This window comes from Octopus sinensis, linkage group LG20, assembly GCF_006345805.1.
Source record: "Octopus sinensis linkage group LG20, ASM634580v1, whole genome shotgun sequence".
Lineage (NCBI taxonomy): Eukaryota > Metazoa > Mollusca > Cephalopoda > Octopoda > Octopodidae > Octopus > Octopus sinensis.
The window spans coordinates 14,741,850-14,762,851 of NC_043016.1; the positions used below are offsets into that span (position 1 = coordinate 14,741,850).

Consider the following 21,002-nt stretch of genomic DNA (forward strand, 5'->3'; position numbering starts at 1 on the left):
ATTAAGGGGTGTGGCTTTGTGTCAGTTGAAAGACTAAAAGTACAGAGGGACAGAGATAGTGTCTTACTGTAGATACATGGATATTCCAATTGGAAAAGAAAAGACAGTGATAGAGAGGAGAGGATGATGAAGATGTGTTTGGACGTGCCCTAGAGCAGTAATTCTTAATGGTGGGGAATACACTCCATTGGTGGGGTCTAAATTTTTTTGTTTTTTTTAGAGGGACATGAAATTGCGAAGTTTTTTTTTTCACAGCAAACACACTACACCAATACTCAGCCTAGCCAGACCGATCTCTCCAGCCAAGTTTAGTGTATGAAGACTGTTTGGTACAGCATAGCACTATTTCTTTTTCTTTTTTTTTTGGAATCAGTACTAAATGAAAGAGTTACTGGTAGATTATTTTGTATTAAATAATTGTGATAAAATATAAAAATTTTTTTTTTCCAACTACTAGTGCGGCATACAATTTTCTGGTAAGTTATAGTGGGGCCTGGAAGAAAATAAGTTGGGAAACACAGTCCTTGAGGGATACTGGGGTAATGAGAATAGGTGAGGTGATTTAGAGGTCTGGACTGGAGAGTGGGTAGGGTAGACAATTTTCTAAGAGTAAAATCTTTGTCTATTAATGGTCCTATTTTTTTGTTTTTACCCCTCTCTCTCTTCTAAAAATTTATCTGTCCTTGTGATTATAACAATTTGGAGTAGTTTTCAAGATACCATAAATCCTCGAGTATAATACGCAGGTGATTTTTAGAGGGCTGTACCTCTGAAAAACCTAAACCTTGTGTATAATACGCACCCCTTCTCTAACTTGAGTCAAGGAGGTCTATCTAACGTCCTTGGTTTGTAAAAATGTATACGGTAACGTCCTTTATTATTATTGTATATATAACATAATGCAAACGTGTAGCTTTTTTGTACATTTTGTTTGCAGAAAATAAAGAAATAACAGTAATAACGTTTAATAAATGTTGCTTACTGCAAGTTATGAATGGTTCTTTTATGACTTCATTGCTTTCAGGCTTAGCTCAAGGTATTTTCGCGCCTGACATCACAAAATGCGTCTAAACATTGTCAGACATCAAATAGAGACTCGGACATTGCTTAGAAAATAATTTTCATTTTTAACCTCATATATAGTACGCACTAGGGATTTTGACCTTTAAATTTTGGGGAAAAAATGCGGATTATACTCGAGGATTTACGGTACTGATAGCAAAATGTTATCTAAACATCTGGCAAAAGTTAGTTTTTTAATAAAATATCATAGGATATATATGTGGTTGTTTGTAAAAGCTAGTTTTCTCTCCTTTCATATCCCAAAGCCTTGGGAACACACTTTCTCAGTGGAACCAGCACTTATTTTCATATCTAGAAAATAAACCAACAATTCAATATATCATCTGCAGGATACGTATGTGGCACTGACTTGAGCAAGAGAACTAAGCCACCAGACCATGGATCAATGGGTACCAGGCTGCACACACAGAATAAATTCTATTCCTATTTGATTCACTATTACAGCCTGCAGGGTGTTTTTGCATTATATATATATACATGTAGTGTATCTTTTACACATGTGATTCCCTGGTCTGTGGAATAATTTTCATGCACGAAACTGGTCCATGGACTTGGATTACTCTAATAATTTTTTATGAAATGGAAACAATTCAAAAATAACCGTCATTTTTTCTAATCACAGATATAGCATTTTGTACCATACTTATTAGCTAAGCTAGCACTACCAGTTAATTCCTTTCAAAATGTTTTATTAGTCTAACACAGTAATATCAAGATTGTTAAAGGGTAGATAATCCAGTTGATTCAGTATACATTTATGATGAGGTTTTAAAATTTCAACTATAAACGAAAAAAAAAAAAAATCTTAGTTTTCATAAATGGAATGATACACAAGCTTCAAATAAAATTTAAATCTTATTACAATAATCCTGAAACTATTTCATGGAATAATTTAGAGTTGCAAATTTCATAGTATCATTCAGTTATTAAATTTATTTAACATTATTTACATTTGACGGATATTTGTCCTCATCTTTTGTTGTTAACACAATGTTTCAGCTGATATAACCTCCAGCCTTCATCAGGTGTCTTGAGGAAATTTCGAACCTGGGTTCTCATTCCTAAGGTATTTTTAGATTCTTTTATTATTATTATTATTCAGGTCACTGCCTGGAATTGTACTTGGGATTAGTAGCCTATACTCTTAACCACTATGCCATATTCATAATGGTTAAGAGCGCGGGCTACTAACACCAAGATTCCAAGTGCAATTCCAGGTAGTGACCTGAATAATATCTAAAAATACCTTAGGAATGAGAACCCAGGTTCAAAATTTCCTCAAGACACCTGATAAAGGCTGGAGGGTGTATCAGCTGAAACATTGTGTTAAATATAAAGCTAGAAACATTTATATTATAATAAAACAATAAACATTTATACTATAATAAATCAAATAAACGAACACAAACTTTTATTACATTTCTTTTTATTCATGAACAACTACAAGTCATAAGTCTAAGATAACAAGTTAACTTGTGCATCATAACAGGGGTGCCCCCACTGAAATAGTTGGAAGGGAAAATAACTTAAAAACAACTAAAATGGAAAAACAAAACCCCATAAAAGTCAAACTTTTTCAAGCAAGGGACGTGTCCATCTGCATTGAGTTGTATGAGAGAATGTGTGTATCAGTGAGTGTAATGAGTGTGTTCGTCTGGCTATTAAGGAGACAGGCTATATTGTCCATATTTGGTCAAACTCACTCAACAATTGTATTTAAAAATACAGTAGCAGGACTGCCATTGTCCTTAACAGTAATAATAATAATCACCATATACATATGTACACACACATGCACACACACACACACAGAACTGGTATTAATTTACTAAGGATATCTAAATGTTTATTTATATATGTATGTACATATATGTATATATTTATACAGACACACACAATCACTCACACTCATACACACACATGAATAATAATATAATAATCTAATTTTGCCAATATAAGGGCAGTAGAAAAAGGTCATGACAACAATCAATTTCAGTGACGGGCTTCCCATTCATTAGTGTAACTTTAACCTTTAAAATAATTCTCCCAAATTTACACTGTTTTCCAAGGGACCTCTAAATGAATACAGACAACATCCATCATACACTGTATAAGGCCCAAACAAAAAAAAAAAAAAAAAAAAGGAAAAAAATTAAAATGAGATTAAAGGAGGAGAAATAAGCTTATTATAAGTGAACAGTAGGATAAATAGTCAAAACAAAATGTTAATGCTATGAATTAGATAACAATATTAATGGAATCTTTCAAATAAACAGAGGGCTATTGACTTGGAATGAAGTTATTTAAAAGACCCATTTCAAAATTAGTGACAACCAACAATCCGAACTCGGGGAAAATGTTGGAGAACAACAAGAAAAATATATATATATATATTATATATATATATAAACATAAAGGATTTTTTAGTTTATTTTTTTCCGGTAATTTTCTCATACAAAACAAGACTTGAATATTTATTACAGCGGCATATTTTTGATTTCAAGTTTTATTTTGTTGAGAACTGAAGAAAAAAAAGAAAGAAAGAAAATAAACAACCCAGAAGTGAAATATACAGATGAATAAAAAAAAAAAAAAGAAAGAAAAGATAAAATGAAAATCAGATAAGAGATTTCAAGTTGATTTTGCTGCTTATTTGGAGGGAGAGATTTGTGTAATATCTGTGAGATTTCTAGGCAACAGCCAAAATGATAAAAGGGAAATTAAACTTTCTTTTGGAAAAAGGGAAACAGAAAGGCTCTGTTATAATAAAAAGGAACAGAGAAAGATAGATTAAATGAAGAGGAAGTGTGAATATAGCTTTCCTGCTGTATTAGGCATTAAGCAACCGTCTTGGCTGATAGGTCTTTCTCACTGTCTCCTCAAGCAGTGTTGACTTATTAAGAATACTTAACGTGTATGAAAGTGAAAAGGAAGCATTTAAAGGCTTCGTTAGATGGTTTCTGTTTTTTTTTTTTTTTGTTGCTCTCTCTCTCTTTCTCTCTCTCGCTCTCTCTCTCATCAGTAATCTATAAGAGCTAAATAGATTTGGAAACTGATTATCTTTTATATAAAGATACAGAGCCCATTTGTTTTTCTCCAATATTTTTTTTTTTTCTTTTTTATTATTTTTTAAAATTTTCATAAAGGTAGTGAATTGCTTGATGAATTAATCTGCACCAGATTTCGGCTGAGAGCTGTACACATCTCACACCATCAACTGGTGTACTGAGTAGATCTGGTTCCCATTTCAGCAGCTTATATAGAGTTAAACATTAAAAAGGAAGTTAGAGAGGATAATTAACAGAAGTTAATTGATAAATACAAATAAATAATCCAAGGCTCCTAAAAGAGTGTACTTTTCTTTCATAACAAGACAGGTAGTTGGTTTGTGTAGAGCAGACTGAACAAAAACACCAACCAAGTGCTGCCAGTAGGTCTTCCTCACATGCAAACATTCATTTACAGATATACGAAGGGGAGGGGGAATCATTGGTGGTTTTTGGTTTTCTTTTTTCTTTTTTTTTTTTTCGAGATTCAGATTGCATCATGAAGCATTGACACAAGCTACAGTTAGGAATTTGAAACAATTTAAACAAATAAAAAATAATTGAAGAGAGATTTCATTCAAAATTTTATTTTCAAACAGCCTATAAAGTATATCTTAATAGTTCAGGATTTTTTTACGTTTTTAATTTTTAACCACAATTTTATTAAATTAAGAGGTATGGAAGCTGCTAGGAAATCCACCATACACTAATTTAAAGAGTTTACTTTTAATAATAATAATAATAATCTCTTATTTCATCATCAAAGTAAGAGAATACTATTTTAAGATTGTGTTGTACATCATGAACAAGTATTTTGAGCCATACTTGTGTAAATATCTAGTTACACTGAAGAATAATTGCAACTGCCAAAAACAGGTAAGGACAAAAATAAAAGGTGGGGGTGAGGGGAATTAACGGGGTAGGGGAGAAGGGGGGAAAATTGACTTTACAGAAACTATTTACATGAAGGGAAAATTAATTTAGAAAGGAAATTAATGGCAATAGCAGCACTATAAAACAATATTTATGTGGAAATAAATAATGTTAGTGTCCAGGTTTATGACAGCACATTCATCATTGATTTAAATACATGAGCCAATAGATGTCTAAGTTATTTCTTAAGCTATCAGAAAAGAATTGGCTAAAATAATTTCAGTTATATGACTAATATGGAAAAATAACCCCATTTCAACCACATACACCAGCAGTGTTTACAAATTGCTGTGATAGATCATATACTAACCAAATGAAATATTCAATATATATTTTTTAATGGTGATATTATAACTAACACACCATTTTTAAGTGGATTTTATTTTATACATAAATTATTTATTTTATTTATTTTGTTTATTTTATTTGTTTTTTTTACAATTTTATTTATACAAATTTTCACAAACTATAATTAAATACATTAAAAGCCAGCTTAGTGGCTTCTCTTCACTATGTTGTGAGTGGGCATAGCATGGTTGTGTCAGAGAAATGTAAGGTATTAGGAGAGGATAGGTATCTGGAGAGCAAGGAGAAGGAATGCAGGCATACATGCAGATAATGCACAGAAGTGTGAGAGAAAACAAAATGATGAGAGAAATAATGGAAAGACAACACATGCAGCAACATAGATACACCGTATAGTTCCTAAAACATTCACAGAAGGGGAGGGGCAGGGAGATCTCAGATAACAATTGCAAATTACATTAACATGTCCATAATTATTATATTAGTAATACTTCTGAGAGTATAAACATAAGTATACGTCTCTACAAAATTCATACACATTAACATATACACAATACACACACAAGCTAACACCCACACATACACATACACATTGAAGAGCAGAACAAATATATAAAGCCCACAAATGTGTACAGAGTATACACCCACCCTTACTACGTCCAGCCTTGACAAAAAAACATTCATCCAACCATCTGACCCACCCTTCCCCCCACTCCCTACAAATCTACACTAAATATGTTGCTTTGGTCAAAGAGTCCTGCTGCTGGAGCCAGATGCTTCACTTATTTTCATTCACTTGCCAAACTGAAATTTAAGAAAAGAGAAAAAAAAAAAAAAAGAGAACATCAATATATGTGCACACATACATACATACACATATATATATACATACACAAAATCAAAACATGCTATGTTAAAGCGTATTTTTAAAACTAGTTTCATGAATCAAATATATACACACACACACGTGGGGTATAGATGGTATTTGTGGACAATTATCAGTACATTACTCTCTTCAAACCAATTAAAAGGATTTCCCTATGGCAGACAAAATACAAGAAACGAAAGTCATTATTGCCATGTGTGTGTGGGAAAACAACAATTTAGAAAATTGACAACATTTTATATGTTGCAAGATCTTTCAGATGAAATTGGAAGCCTCTCGTGAGAATGTTTAGGGGTTTTACCTCCCACTCTTTGATACACTTCATTCTCAAAGAACTATCAGGAAACAGCAACTCATCCAGCCTTATTGATATGGATCCCAGAAAAATCAATAAGGGCCATCACCATAGAACTTCTGCTCTCAGAATTATGGTGCATGCAGACATTCAATACAAGTCGTTTGTATTGAGGAGGGACCAATTCTACAAAGACACAGAACTCCATTTGATCCCTGCCAAGCAGTTGCTTAACAAGGTTTAAAACCCCTCACAAACATGGCCTGCTTTGGTTCTCTGATGGGAAAAACTCTTCAACCAAGACCCGAAATCTAACAAGAGAAATGAGAGATGGCTATGTACAGATGCTTCTGATGGCTTTAGGAATGGTGAGTAAAGAAGGTCATATCATGCCAATTCTCATCTTTCCACAGGATCTTAGAATTTTTATGATAATCCAACACCAAACTTGGACTACTACGTTTGGAGTGTTTTTTGAAGGGAGACTAATCAACATCATCACAATACCATAGCTCCCCTGAAGGCTGTCATTATCCAGGTGTGAAGTAAAAGCTATTTAGTGTAGGTTTGTCAACTATTCTGGTTCTGCATTGAAACAATCGTCGCAGCTGAAGGTGGACTCACAGAATAATCTTAGAAGAAAGATTATCGAGAACTTGTCCACGAAATTTTATTAAATACATTTGGTTTTTGCTAAATTAGAATTGTTTAACAAAATTACTAAGTATGTCCTCAAATACATGCACAGGATGTGAGAAGTATGTGTATACATACACCTAACCGAGTATATATACATACACACACGAAAACACATTTGCACACATATGACAAAGAAATTGTGTATGAGACTGCAAGCAGACAAGAAAACATTCTACTATGTAAAATTGAATTTCTTTTCACTGTTACTTTTATCAAAATGCTACATAGCTAACTAAATATAAAATATAGATTGGTCCAACCATAATTATGTATATTACAACATTTCAATGAAATCTATTAATTATTAAATTTATAAAGCATGACCTTCAATCAAATACATATGAAAACATTAAAATTCTTTTTAATTATTTTACATAGTAGCATTTACATGTTAGTAGAGTTAGAAAGAAGAAAAAATAACATCTTTAACAGCAATAATTGAACAGTGATGGAGCAATTATAACTTCATAACTTTGAAAGAAATGGATATTAAAGTTTAACAGTACAGGAAATTTAACCTTCTGTAATAACATTAAAAATATTAAGGTAAATAAAAATGTACACTATCAAAATAAAGCGTAAATATTCAGACATTAATAAACACCAAGGCACATTCTAATATGAGTAGTGCATGGCAGCACGGATACAGCACCATACAGTTGAAATTCTGTTGTAGACGATTTTGCTTTTCACCTCCACTGAATCAACAAGACCAGTATCAAGAGCATACTGAAAGTTCCTCAACTATTTCCTTTCATTATAAACCAACAAGTTTGTTTCAATGTGTAATGTAGCTTACTTTACAAAATTAATGTTTTGGATTACTTGGAGATTTACATATTCTGAAGCCACCATCAAACTATTTCAAACCTATGCTTCAAAACCATTTAAACACCAAGTACTGAAGCAACAAATTACTAATATATTAGTAATAAAAGATCTCAATACTGTATCACATAAAAAAATTAAAAAATCAAGCTTAATTTAAAACTTTTCTTGAAATATTTTAACAATATTTTGCATAATCTTTCACTGCAAAACAATTCCTTACTACTTAGGGTCTGTATAATTCTTTTGTATATTGTGAACACTCTTTTATATCTTCAGTTACACTCTCTGATCACTTTGCATTCAGTTAGTGCACCTTCCACCATTCCATGCATCATGCTCAATTTACTCCTGCTGTTATGCAATATCACATTCTGCACTCCTGTTTATCACTGTTACAAAAAGTAAAGTATCCCCTCAATATATGGATTCCATAGAACTTACTAGGATTCTCATATAAACAATCTTAGAATACTGAATTAAATGAAGGCTGTGTGATTGTTAGGTAACTAGTCTCCAGAAGTAAGAGAAATAAATATTTGGAGATATGCACAAGTGCACAGAAACCACAAGTTCTTTTTGGACTGTTTTATATGTAAGTTCTGAAGAAATATCTATACATTTTAAACTATATCAATTATACAAAAATGTTTAAAATGAACCTGTTCTATCACATAACCCATTAGGATTTGTGTATATATATATATATATATATATATATATAGTCAATAAAACATATCAGGAAAGAAACACACTCTAAAGAATAGAGCAATAATTGTTACAACAAAATTTTAATTCTGGTCATAGAGTTACCAAAGGTTTCGTATTTGTCAAGGTCAAAGCCTTGTGGACAGCTTCTCAGACTATACAAAGATGAATTTAAACTTTCTACCACGCAAACATAAGGAAACACTAAGATATCAAGATTTAAGGCCCAATGTATAAACATGTTAATGAGGATGGGTTGTCTTCTCTGGACCATATGATAAAATAACCGAAAACAGACCTGAAAAGGACTAATCAGCAAACAGGGAGATCCGATTTTCCAGTAGATAGCGCTTGAAGTGGACACGTTTAGGTTTTTTTTTGTCTTTGTATTTTTTTTTTTTGTATTGAATCTGACGAGCTGTCCACATGGCTTTGGCAACTATGACCAGAATATATATATATATATATATATGGCAATATTTAACATCGAAATGTTAACAAAGACAGGAAATAGAATAAAAACAATTTGTTTTGCACAAGAAAAAAATTGCTGATGCAGAGTAAATATTGGAATGAATATTTCCATGTACTCAATTGCTGATTGCTAAATTTTAATTAATGTGGCTAGACACTATTCAAAATCAAAAAAAAAAAAAAATTCACCAAGTGACCAAGGATGCAGGGAACACCAGCATTGCTAGAAATAAGAGTCAGAGACTCTAGCCACAAAAGCACATGTTCTATGTACTGACAAGGGAGACAACCTCCATACTGCAAGGGTATTAGATTGGCAAGCCAATTTGGCATGAAAACTTCATGCTCATCAGTAGCACTCCGTTGTGGGTGATGAAGCTGAAATTTCAGTTGTAAGTATTTATAGCATTTGCCATAGGAATCAGTGGCTGATTCAGCAAAATGGTAATGTGAAAATTATGAAATAACTAAGGAGGCTAGGCACAATTTAAAACCAAAAAGGAAATAATTCACCATCACTAAAATGTGAGCAAGGATGCAGGGAGCGCCAGCATTGCTAGAAATATATGAAAAGGCATGATTCTCAAGCTTGTATGAGAAGCTGCTACATAAAAGCCATATCAGAACAGCTGATACAAAAACTCATTCACTCGACTACTGTAGCACATCATGAATAATGGGGGGATCTCAATATTATCTGGAAAGCATTAAATGTACATAACTAAATGTTTCTCCAACAAAAGATGGAAAATTTTGACTTTACAAAAAAGGCTTACTGTGTCCTACTTTTGTAGCCCTACTGAAACTGTTCTATTACATGCAAGTAGTTAGCTGGAAAACTTAGATGCAACACACAAACCCTTCTTAGTCCATACCCTGTCTCCATCTAGCTGACGATGAGCAGTGCCAAGGAGAATGGTGAGATGCGAGTGTGATGAAATGTACATACAGACCAAAGAGTGTGGATGAGAGAATGGATTTTCAAAGAAACTGCTACATGGTAACTCCTCACACTGCTATATCAGTAGCCAGATCTTTATCCAGTTTTTAAATAGCAGTATATCAACAGTGACTGTACATCGCTCAGTATATTAAATATACAAGATAAAGACTGCTTCAATACTGGACCAGAAACACTGACATGCTTGCACTAAATAGCTCTGATTTCTTCAACTAAATCATATAAATATTTTGCATGAGGAAGCATGTTTAAATTGTTGCATTTGTCAGTGCTTCAACTATTTACAAGTTATTTTGGCATGGTTTTTGCTGACAGATCTTACTTTGTTTGAAATAAAGAGTTATTTAAATAAAATTTTAAAAAACTCTATAAAAAATTCACTACTACTTTTCCACTGTTATTCTGACTTAATTTCAAAATTTTGAATTATCGGATACCAGAAATTGTCAAACACCAAGCTGATTTACAAAATTCAACATTATAACTTTGTCTACATTAACAGTAGCTGATGTAACAATTGTTATAATCTACATCTTATTTTTTTAATGTATTCCATGAAACACCATACATGATTAATCAACGTTACATACCATCTTTCATTTGAAAATCAATATTCTTAGGAAATATCACTTTCTCCCATAATGTCCTTATTAATGTAATGTACCCTTACAATTTCCAAATAATCTAAAGAGAGGACTCTTACATAAGAATTCTTTATTTACTTACTATGTATATAAGATATTTAACTCACTGAATTATAGAATAAAAATTGTCAATTCATAACCCTTCAAATTTTAGAAAACAAATACCTCACATGCACATATCAGAGTTTTAAAAACAATATTAGAAAAAAAAAAGCCCATCTCAGTCATTATTTCACCTACAATCTCTAACTTTTACATGTCTGAAATAACTATTAAATACTTGCTCTAGTTACTTCAATTGTAAACACACTCCACTTTTAATTTACAAAATGCTTTTATTCTCTACACACCATACTAGTTTTAATAACAATTCTTCAGTTCTAAAGCATTAAATCAAATTATAATTAATGAAGTATATTTGCATTTTGATGCAATTATAAGTGATTTATAAAAAAATAAAGCAACACTGTTAAGGAACAATATGAAGTAATATTTGAACCACATAATTTTGAAAAACTGCATCATCATCATCCCAAATAAAAAAATTAATACTTGCACTGCTTTACCATTAAATTAGATTCTTAATGGAAATAGTAAATTGTATTTTGTTGGCTAAAGGTTTTATCTGAAGTAACACTATGGGTAATGATTTGAACAATCCTTAAAACTCAGTAACAAGATGAACTTTCATACACAATTCAAAAACTAAGACTGACAAAAAAAAAAAATAAATAAAAAAACCCACATACACACAAGTATAAAATAATAAAATTGGACCATTAAAATAATTACAAAAATCACAACATCAAAAGAATGAAAATAATCTACCATTAGCCATATTTGTTGGCTACCCAGACTGCATGGCAAATTAGAGAAGAGAAATGAAAATAATGTTAGTATAAAATCCGTCAAAGGATAAGATTAGTGAAAAGAAATTGGAGTAAATTTAGTTCTATTACTGTTATTTATAATTATGATTAGGAAAATTCAATTAAACAAGCATTTAATTTTGTAGTCATATAGTAAATGTCTTTAAATATTAAGCTAGTGATTTTTGAATAAGTATTTGAGTAAAATGAGAATTATGCAAATTGATAATTACAAAACTGTAAAATGTTCAATTTTGAAGAAAATATATTATACTATTATTAACTTTACAAGACCATAATCTAATAGTTTCCATTTGTAATGCAAAGCTATAAAACTTTGTGATGCGTTCAAACAATGCTACATTTAAAATTAACAAATAACTTTACACAACATCTAAAAGAAAACACACACAAACATACATAAATAGTATTCAAGAAGATAAGTGAACTTAGTGCACATTACACAACAAATTAAAATGCATGCACCATATTAAAAATCGGAAAAGGCTATTTTAAAAGGAATTATATATTATAATCTGATATTCTATAGTTGCCTAAAATTTAAATTTACAAGTTTTTCACCTATTGTAAACTGTAGCTTTTAAATTCTATTGTTAGTGTTCGGCTTTGACAAGAAATATTTAAAATACACATCATTTAACCCTTTCATTACCAACCCGGCTGAAACTGGCTCTGTAGTACAAATGTCTTGCTTTTTACAAGTTTTGAATTAAAATCTTCCAAACCTTAGTCACAATTTATACTCCTAACAATAGCTTAATGATAAAGTTATTTTACTAAATTCTTTGTTATATTTAAAATAATTGAAAGAAACACAGAGCATCTCAAAATACAGTAACGAAAGGGTTAAGTCGTTACTCATAAATTGAACATAAAAGAATCAATGAATACACATTTTACAAATTAATGTTATGTATATACTTAGAATTCTTTTAAATTTTTGAATGTTCAGTTTGTATAGTAAAACTGGTGTAATGAATTCATAAAAGTAATTACAAAGTAATTATGGATATAGATTTACACAAAAACCCCAAATATATCCTGTACCAGCCCATCTTTATAACTATTCTGAAATTATTTCTTGCTGCAATACAAACTATTTTGGCCTCACACCAACTGTTAACTAGAACCGAACGTAGCTACTTTTTGTTTCAACAGGCACAAAAGCAGACTGCAAGACAACTAATGAGCCTTAAAAGATATTAGTGGTCTTATAGATGATGTCTGAGAGCAAAATTCTCAGTACATATTCCTCTAGCATCTTTAAACCCTACAAATATTCACTCCGGAAGAAACAATATTTTAAAGATTTTTCAAACATGGTTTCAACATCAAATAAACTGAAATGATTTACATCATCAGTTTCTTAAAGTTCTTTCACTTCAAGATGATTTGTATGAGAAATAAAGATAAGGTAGAAAATACAATTAACATTAATATGTTCTATAACAAGCTCAAACAAAACAGATATGAGGCTTTAATTAAAACCACATTAGAGAGAGAAACCTAATTCAGGGCCCCTCATTCGAGTGAATCTGTTAGCAATATGATTAATCCTTTAGTGTTCGCATTATTCTGCCAAAATTAATCCTTTTTTATCCACATTGCCTTGAACTAATCAGGCATTATCTTGGTGCTATGAGATTTTGATGAGGTAGCTGTTAATTTTTAAAACGACATTGTAGGGCTGGTGTGAGAGACCAGATCTGGCCAGTTTGAACATAAAACAGGCAGAATACTTTTGGTCGGATATGACTGGTGTAAATGCTAAAGGGTTAAGTGTGCTACATGGGAAGATATACTGTATAAATAAAAAAACTTACTAGAAACTACCTGTTCAAAACCCAAGACTTCTTGTAAGAATAGAGACAGTACTGTGCATGTACACAAACACACGTGTATGTATGTGCGTGTGTGTATGTGTGTGTGCGTGCGTGCATGCGTGTGTATGCATAAGGGAATTAATAGACAAAGTGTTTTTACTCTAAGCATGAATCTAGATTCTACAATAAGTCATTAAATGAGTTCACATTATTTTATGTTTCTCCAACAACTTTGCTTGAATCGTTTAGAAAAACTTAATCTCAGATCTGATGAATTGCTGTATCAAGGACAGGTCAATATTGCAAATATCTAAAACACTACAATAAATATGAGAGAAAATGAAGGGTTTTAGCTAAATGAATGAAGTCTCAATATTCAGACATTTCAGTCAAATGCAATACTTATTCATTTATATTGTTTTCAATTAATCACACAATGATCTGATTATTTTAAGAATGACATTGTAGGTGAAGAGTAAGAGGCCATAAAACAAGTAGAATATTCGGGAGGGATATAGCTAGTCTGTGGAGGTGCATGGTTTAGTGGCTAGTGTTGGATTCATGATTGTGAAATTGTGGTTTTAATTCCTGGATTGGGCAACGCATTGTGTTCTTGAGCAAAACACTTCATTTCAGGTTGCTTCAGTCCCCTCAGCTGCCAAAAACAAGTGATACCGTGACAGACTGGCATCCAGTCTGAGGAATTATATTCAGAGAAACTGGCTTTATGCTCCTTGTGGAGTAATGAGGACTAACCAACCTAGAGCTAGTTTAAATTCAAGAAGTTTAAACAAAAATTAGTTTTTCTTACGATGAATAAACTAATATTATATTTAATTATTGCTCAATATTAATCAGAAAGACAAAGTTTTCAAAATGTATATTTCACAGCAATGATACAATTCAAGGAAAAGATTATTGGCATCTAAAATAATTAGAACTCTGACAAGTCATTTCAAGGAAACTTGTGCAAAACTGAGATAAAGAGATGAGGAACATCATTCTTTATGTTTAAAAGGGGTAAAATCCAATACTTTAAAGAATTGGAGTCTAAGTAATTGGTAGTTTGTGTTTGATTCCTATAAGGGCTGATTTAACCCGTGGCTAAGAACTAATAAGATGAATATTTGATCAACTGCACCAATATGTTCCACCAAGTGCTATACATTAGACTAGTTATTGCTTTTGTTTCACTTCCAGGACAAAAGAATATACAATCCCTAGAAACAATATTTTGGGAAAAAACAAAACCAAAGAAACCATTAAAATTTAAAATGGTAAACTTTCACATGGTCATTCAACCTGGCAAAATTATAGCCAGCCATAATCTTAACTCTTTAGTATTCAGGTTACTCTCTCAAATGTAATGCATATTATTTCCATATAGTTTTCAATTAATCATGCATTATCTTGTAGACGAGATTTTCATGGTGCGACTGCTTATTTTTAGAATGGCATTGTAGGTGTGAGAGGCCAGATCAGGTTACTTTTAACATAAAAATGGTAAAACATTTATGCTGGATATGGTTCAGTTTGAATGTTAAAGAGTTAAATCACACTTTACTGCTTCAAATGATTTAAGCTAAGAACTGTCATTCGATTAGATCATTAAATACTATTAATTTAATCACACTAAAATAGACAAAATAAGCATACTAATACTTAAGGTCTCCTACCCTAAAAAAGAGGCAACGTGTTTTGATAAACGACTTTTTACGTTGAATATATTAGAATATCCAAAAATAATATATTTTTTAAAAATCAGTCAATGAAAATCAATACCAGAATTCTAAATTCAAATAGATAATCACTAAATAGGACTAAAATCTAACATCTACAATCACTAAGTAGAACCAAAAATCTAACATCTACAAAAAGGGTTATGAGAAATTTCGCCGTAAATATTTTTGCTGTTGAAAAATTAGTCATAAGAAATTTCGTTATGACTTCATCACAGTTTTTTAATGTTTGACATTAAAGATTTGCCTATTTAATGCTTTTACAAAGCAATGATTTATTTATTTATTTATTTATTTAACAAAATGCTGATATAATTGTCCATACAGTGAATTTGTCTTAGGGCGAATTTTCTCAACATGTACAAGAAGCTAACTTTTAAAAGATAACAGTAAGAAATTCCTACATTTTATTCCCTACAACCATTAAAAATAAAATTAAAAAATGCATATACAGTCAAAATCTCTTAGCAAAAATGAACTTCATAAGCCACAAAATAAAAATATCTAAAAAATGATACAGACTAATTTTTGTGTGTGTGTGTGTGTGTGTGTGTGTGTGTATGTGTTTGTGTGCATGCACACACAATTTTGAAATATTTTTATGTTTTTAAGTGCAACAATTAGGAAAATTCCTGTGCTAAAAAAAACAAAAAAAAAACATCCTAACACCAGAAAACCAATACACACAGTATAACTACACTTGAATCTCGGACAAAACATCTACCTCTATATACAACACGTACAACATCTAATGAATACCAAGATTGTGTTGGATAGTGCAAATATATTCATAAGACAAGAAATTTTAGCTTACACATCGCAAAGTATTTATGCGAACACCCAGACTGTGATAGGTAGGAAGACAAAGAAATAGGAACAGATTAGATGTTGTATATAAATTTATGTACATATATAATCTATAACATTTATATAACTGTCTTGCATAACTGCAATTCATAAAACAATCATCTCATTGTATTGTATGCAATATTAAGAATGTGTAAAGGTTACACTTAGTGAATTTCAAGCAGTAATAAAGAAAAACATGCAAATTGAACGAGTTAAATCAAATAAGAATGGATAAAGGGAAAAACAAGCTCACTAGAAAACATTTCTTTTTATATTTATATATATGAATGTGAAAATATGTGTGGTTAAAGAATAAATAATGTTAAAAGTTACTAACAATGAAGAGACTCAAAGAGAATATATCTCATTTGAATGAAATTTTAATTTGTCAATACAATGAGTTAACAAAACATTTTAAAGTTTGCACAGACACTCAAAATATATTAAATATGAATAAATTAGAATACCAATTAATACAAACCAAGATGTAATGTAGATATTTAAATTTATATACTAAAAAAAAATTCAACTTGAAAAGATTGAAGAGTTTATCTCTACACATTAGAAAAGATGAATAGTTAAAAACACATACAAATTAACATTTTAATCTTAAAATATAAAAATGTAGTTTATATAAATATCAAATTAGAACTTTATTAAATTGAAATTTAAAATAATTAGTATTGTCAAACTTGAAATGAATCTAAGTATTTAGTTTTAAAATGTAAGAAAAACTCAATCATTTGAAACATTTTAAAAAGGATGAAACAAAATATATAAATTTGAATAAATACTAAAGAAAAACAGCTAATGCAAGCTATCTTGTAGTGGAATGCTTTCACTGAATTCTACAGTAATGTTCAATTATAAAACATTTTATGCAATGAAATTGAAGTGAAATATATGAGTATATGAAGTACGTACAAAGAACAGAAAGCAAAAATGAAAGGGACAAAGTGAGAAAATTTCTTGTCAAAATCTAAATTATTAATGGTTTTTATTTAAAAACCTCATAAAAATCCAGAAAACATTTTACTTATAACATTCAAATACCAAAATCTTATTCCTATGTATTAAAAAAAGAGAAAAAAAAACAACATTTAATCCAGTTATTTCACACAGGTACACAATATATGTAGCCATAAAAATTATGAATTGTGCTGAAATTATTTTTCAAATAAAGGAAAGAATTCAATTCATTAGATGAATAATAAAATTTAAATAATATACAGAAAACACAAATGTGTAATATATATTTACAATCTACCCCTCTTCAGACATTAACTAAGACCATGATGAAAACAATTTAATCCAAGATCATAGAAACTTAAGATTTTAATACAGAAAGATTTTGTGAAGTTGGGATTAATTATCAAAATGAGGAAAAAAAAAACACATTGTATTGCTAATCAAAATACAAATGGGAATCTTATTTGAAAAGCGTAAGAAATTATGGAAATTCTTTTCCATATTATAATATAATAGTTAAATCTATTATTCAAACAGCATTACTATAAACTAAGTTAAAAATTAGCATTAAAAATTAATCTTCATACTTTTTATTTTAAGAAACTAACAAAATGGAATCATTGCTACATTCATAACTGTCTCTTTTTGAAGAGTTTTTTGTGGCTGTTGACCAATTAACCTTAGTACACTTGTCCAAAAATGCCAGTCACTATTCATAGCATAGTAATAATGTTAATGATAATTCAGTCTATAAAATACGTTCTGGAAATTTATAAATCAGCAAGCAGAGTGATTTCACAAAATAATGCTACTAATTTAACTATGGGTGGTTGTCCAAATGAACTACATACTATATAAATACACAATTGCTCAAGACCAGTTATAGGCCTTTCGTTGTTTCTCCATAGTAATAAAATAATAATAAAAATAAAACAAAATATAAAATTTATCTTCTGTTTTGTTAGACTGATGAAATTCTTGATCATAATAAAAATATCAATGATATTTTTTATCTTTAATTTGACATGGATGAATACTCTTAAAAGCAGTTTTCAGAGCAATGGATTGGCTGAATCTGTAAGATATTGGACGAAATAAGTTGGATTATTTGAATATGGGCCTGTACATTGCACTGTTCAAATCCACCAAGATCATCTTTGCTTGTCATTGTTCCAAAGATTAGCAAAATAAGTGCAACTCAAGAACTGTGGCTGATTTAATCAACTACACAACTCTCCAAAAGGAGACTTTCTACCTATGTTAAACATAAGTTTATAGTATCAATTTTTTTCATTAAACTAATACTAAATCTAATATAATAAATGTGAAAACTAATTTCTGTGTGTCAGTGTGTCACACTTTGATCCCTTCTCTCGCTATTCAATGTAACTTCTACTGTTGATGGGATTAATAAGAGAAAGAGTAGGTATGTGAGAGAGTTAGGGACTAAACACTGAATTCATTTTCTTAGTACCACCACATCTGCCATACACCCACCAGACTTCTGACACCACCACCATCAATAACTGACTTCACCACCATGACCAGTCTTTCACATCTTTCACTCTCACTGTCATCCCTGACCATCTCAGCTAGCACCACCACCACCACAACTACACCTCATACTATTACTATCCTCCCATTACCATCACAAAAAGGCTGAAAGATGTGTGTATGGCAGAGGTGGTGGCCATGGTGGTACTGTTGTTTATCATGCAGCTTTGCATTAAGTTCCAAGTTGACAAATTATATCACTGTTTTGATGAAAATTGCTCAAGTTGAATAAAATTTAATATGTACTCAATGCATGAAGCGTCATTGTTGGGCCCAAGTCCCAATGAAGAGCCCTCCACAGGAGCCAGCTTAAGAGCCACCCAATAGAGCGGCTTTTAAGCTAGTATCTTCTATATTCAAATATAATCTAGAGAAAAAAGTCATCATCAGGCAACTTGACAAAGAAGAACATTTGGGAAATAGCCTTGCCTAAAGGGTATTGACTAGAATTCAATATTTCTCAGTATGAACAAGCAACTAGTTTTAGTCTGGACTGTGGCCATTACTGGTATAGAACCTTCAAAAATTTTAGTTTAAATCAATACTAATACTTTGCCTTGTACTTATTTTAATGACCTTGGAAAGAGAAATGTAATGTCATCCTGGAACAGGATTTAAAAATCAGGACAAAGGGGAGTAACTAACCCTCCTCAAGTTATTCTGACTTGCTCTTTGCTAATTCTGCCCACTATAAACTACTTAATAAACATATGTAAATAGAAAAAAACATGAAAATATATTAATATTTTATTTACAAACATATTCACACATTTGAATAAATACACACAGGCTCACACATACTGTGCATCCAAAAAGACAAACTGCTGCTCACTACTTTTGTACATCTTTTCATTCACAGCTGCAGTTTCAGCTACTTAGTTATATATAATTGTTGGGAAAAGTTGACAGTTGTCACCTGCTGGCAAAGAATAAACTGCATGAAATGTTTTAAGTTGTGCAATGTTTATGGTAATAAGGCATAAGCAATGGATGTGAAAAGATTAATGGAGGGCAGGGAAGGATGAGCTAACAGAGAACATCCAATGAAACACTTTACTTGCATAAAAAAAAACTGAGCATACACAGGAGAACTATGAAAGCAGACAGACAAGGATTGTTGGCTGTGCTGGTATAGATATATAATGTGTACAGATGAAATTCTGACATAAATTGACCAAGTGAGAGACAGGGATTGATGAAGTCAAATCTAAAGGTTATATAAGATTTCAAATAGCAGGATTCAGTATTGCAAACAAGTATGAAAAAAAAAAATGTTAAAAACCATCACATTGTTTCGAACATAACTTAGATGATGCTTATAAAGAGTTATGAAGAGTTTGAAATAAACGACCGTTTTAAGATGGGCAATTTTGTTGCAATAGAATCAGAGATGACCTCAAGCAAGTTGATATCAAAAATGAATGGTTTAACAACCCCAAGATGTTTGAATGTGGAATGCAAATAATCCATTTTATTTAAAAGACAAATTTGAAAAAAATCTAAGAAAACAGCATAAATATAACAAAAATTCTAAAATATACCAGAGAATTAAAGACTAATAAATGTAAATAAATAGATTGACTATAAGCTATGAAATGGAGGAAACATGGATTTTATGAAATGGCTAGTTGAGTAAATGAAATGATTTATGAGGAACAAAGAGTTGGTTCAGAACATCAGTTATAATTAATAAGCATTTAGTCCTTACAAATGTTAAAAAACACAGCTTGCCAACACAAAATGTAAAAGTATCAAAATTTGATATAAGTCAGGTAAACAATTTCACTAATATTTACTATGGTTACAGATACAATTGTTCACAACAACTGATAAGATTAATGCAGATTAATGCAACAACTTTAAAGTCAGAAAAACAAAGTTAATTATTAAAATAAAGACGAGCTAAAAATATAGATCAGACGATATTTACATCCATAAATGTAATAATGTTCACATTATTAGGATTATTCTTTAAAATATATATAATTGGGATAATTTGAAAGCTAATTTATGAAACAAGTTTCTGGTTAATTAGCTTCTTAGATTGCTTTTAGACAACATTTTAAAAACATTTCAAAATGAAATGGTTCACAGCACCTTCAGCTTATTTTGGCCAAGTGGAGATAAGCAGCTAACATCTCTATAATTGATTTCAGATATGTAACCTCTCTGAGCAAATTTCTTTAGTTGTCAAAAGAAACCTTTTAATTCCTATTTACCAAATCTACCAAGAAATCCCGTAACATTTCTTCCAGGTTACTGCAGTGTAATACACAAGGTGCTTATTTTGTTTTTATCTTTATATACTTTTGTT

The 21,002-nt window shown here is 30.8% G+C and overlaps 1 protein-coding gene across 10 annotated transcripts in view; it reads right to left on the reverse strand.

The window, feature by feature from the left end:
• Window positions 1–2,489: 2,489 nt before the first annotated feature.
• The window catches only part of LOC115222629 (synaptobrevin), a 51,307-nt gene continuing 32,794 nt past the window's right edge, over window positions 2,490–21,002 (reverse strand). For 4 of the 10 annotated variants that reach the window (XM_036511512.1, XM_029792942.2, XM_036511505.1 and 1 more), the window contains 2 exons: window positions 11,693–11,720; window positions 2,490–6,173 (listed from right to left, as the gene is read on the reverse strand). In XM_036511512.1, the coding sequence (XP_036367405.1) occupies window positions 11,695–11,720 (26 nt within the window). In that variant the 3' untranslated portion in view covers window positions 2,490–6,173; window positions 11,693–11,694. Of the gene's footprint in view, window positions 6,174–11,692; window positions 11,721–16,130; window positions 16,162–21,002 lie in introns of all 10 variants that reach the window. The other 6 variants (XM_036511509.1, XM_036511508.1, XM_036511511.1 and 3 more) reach the window with 3 other exon arrangements.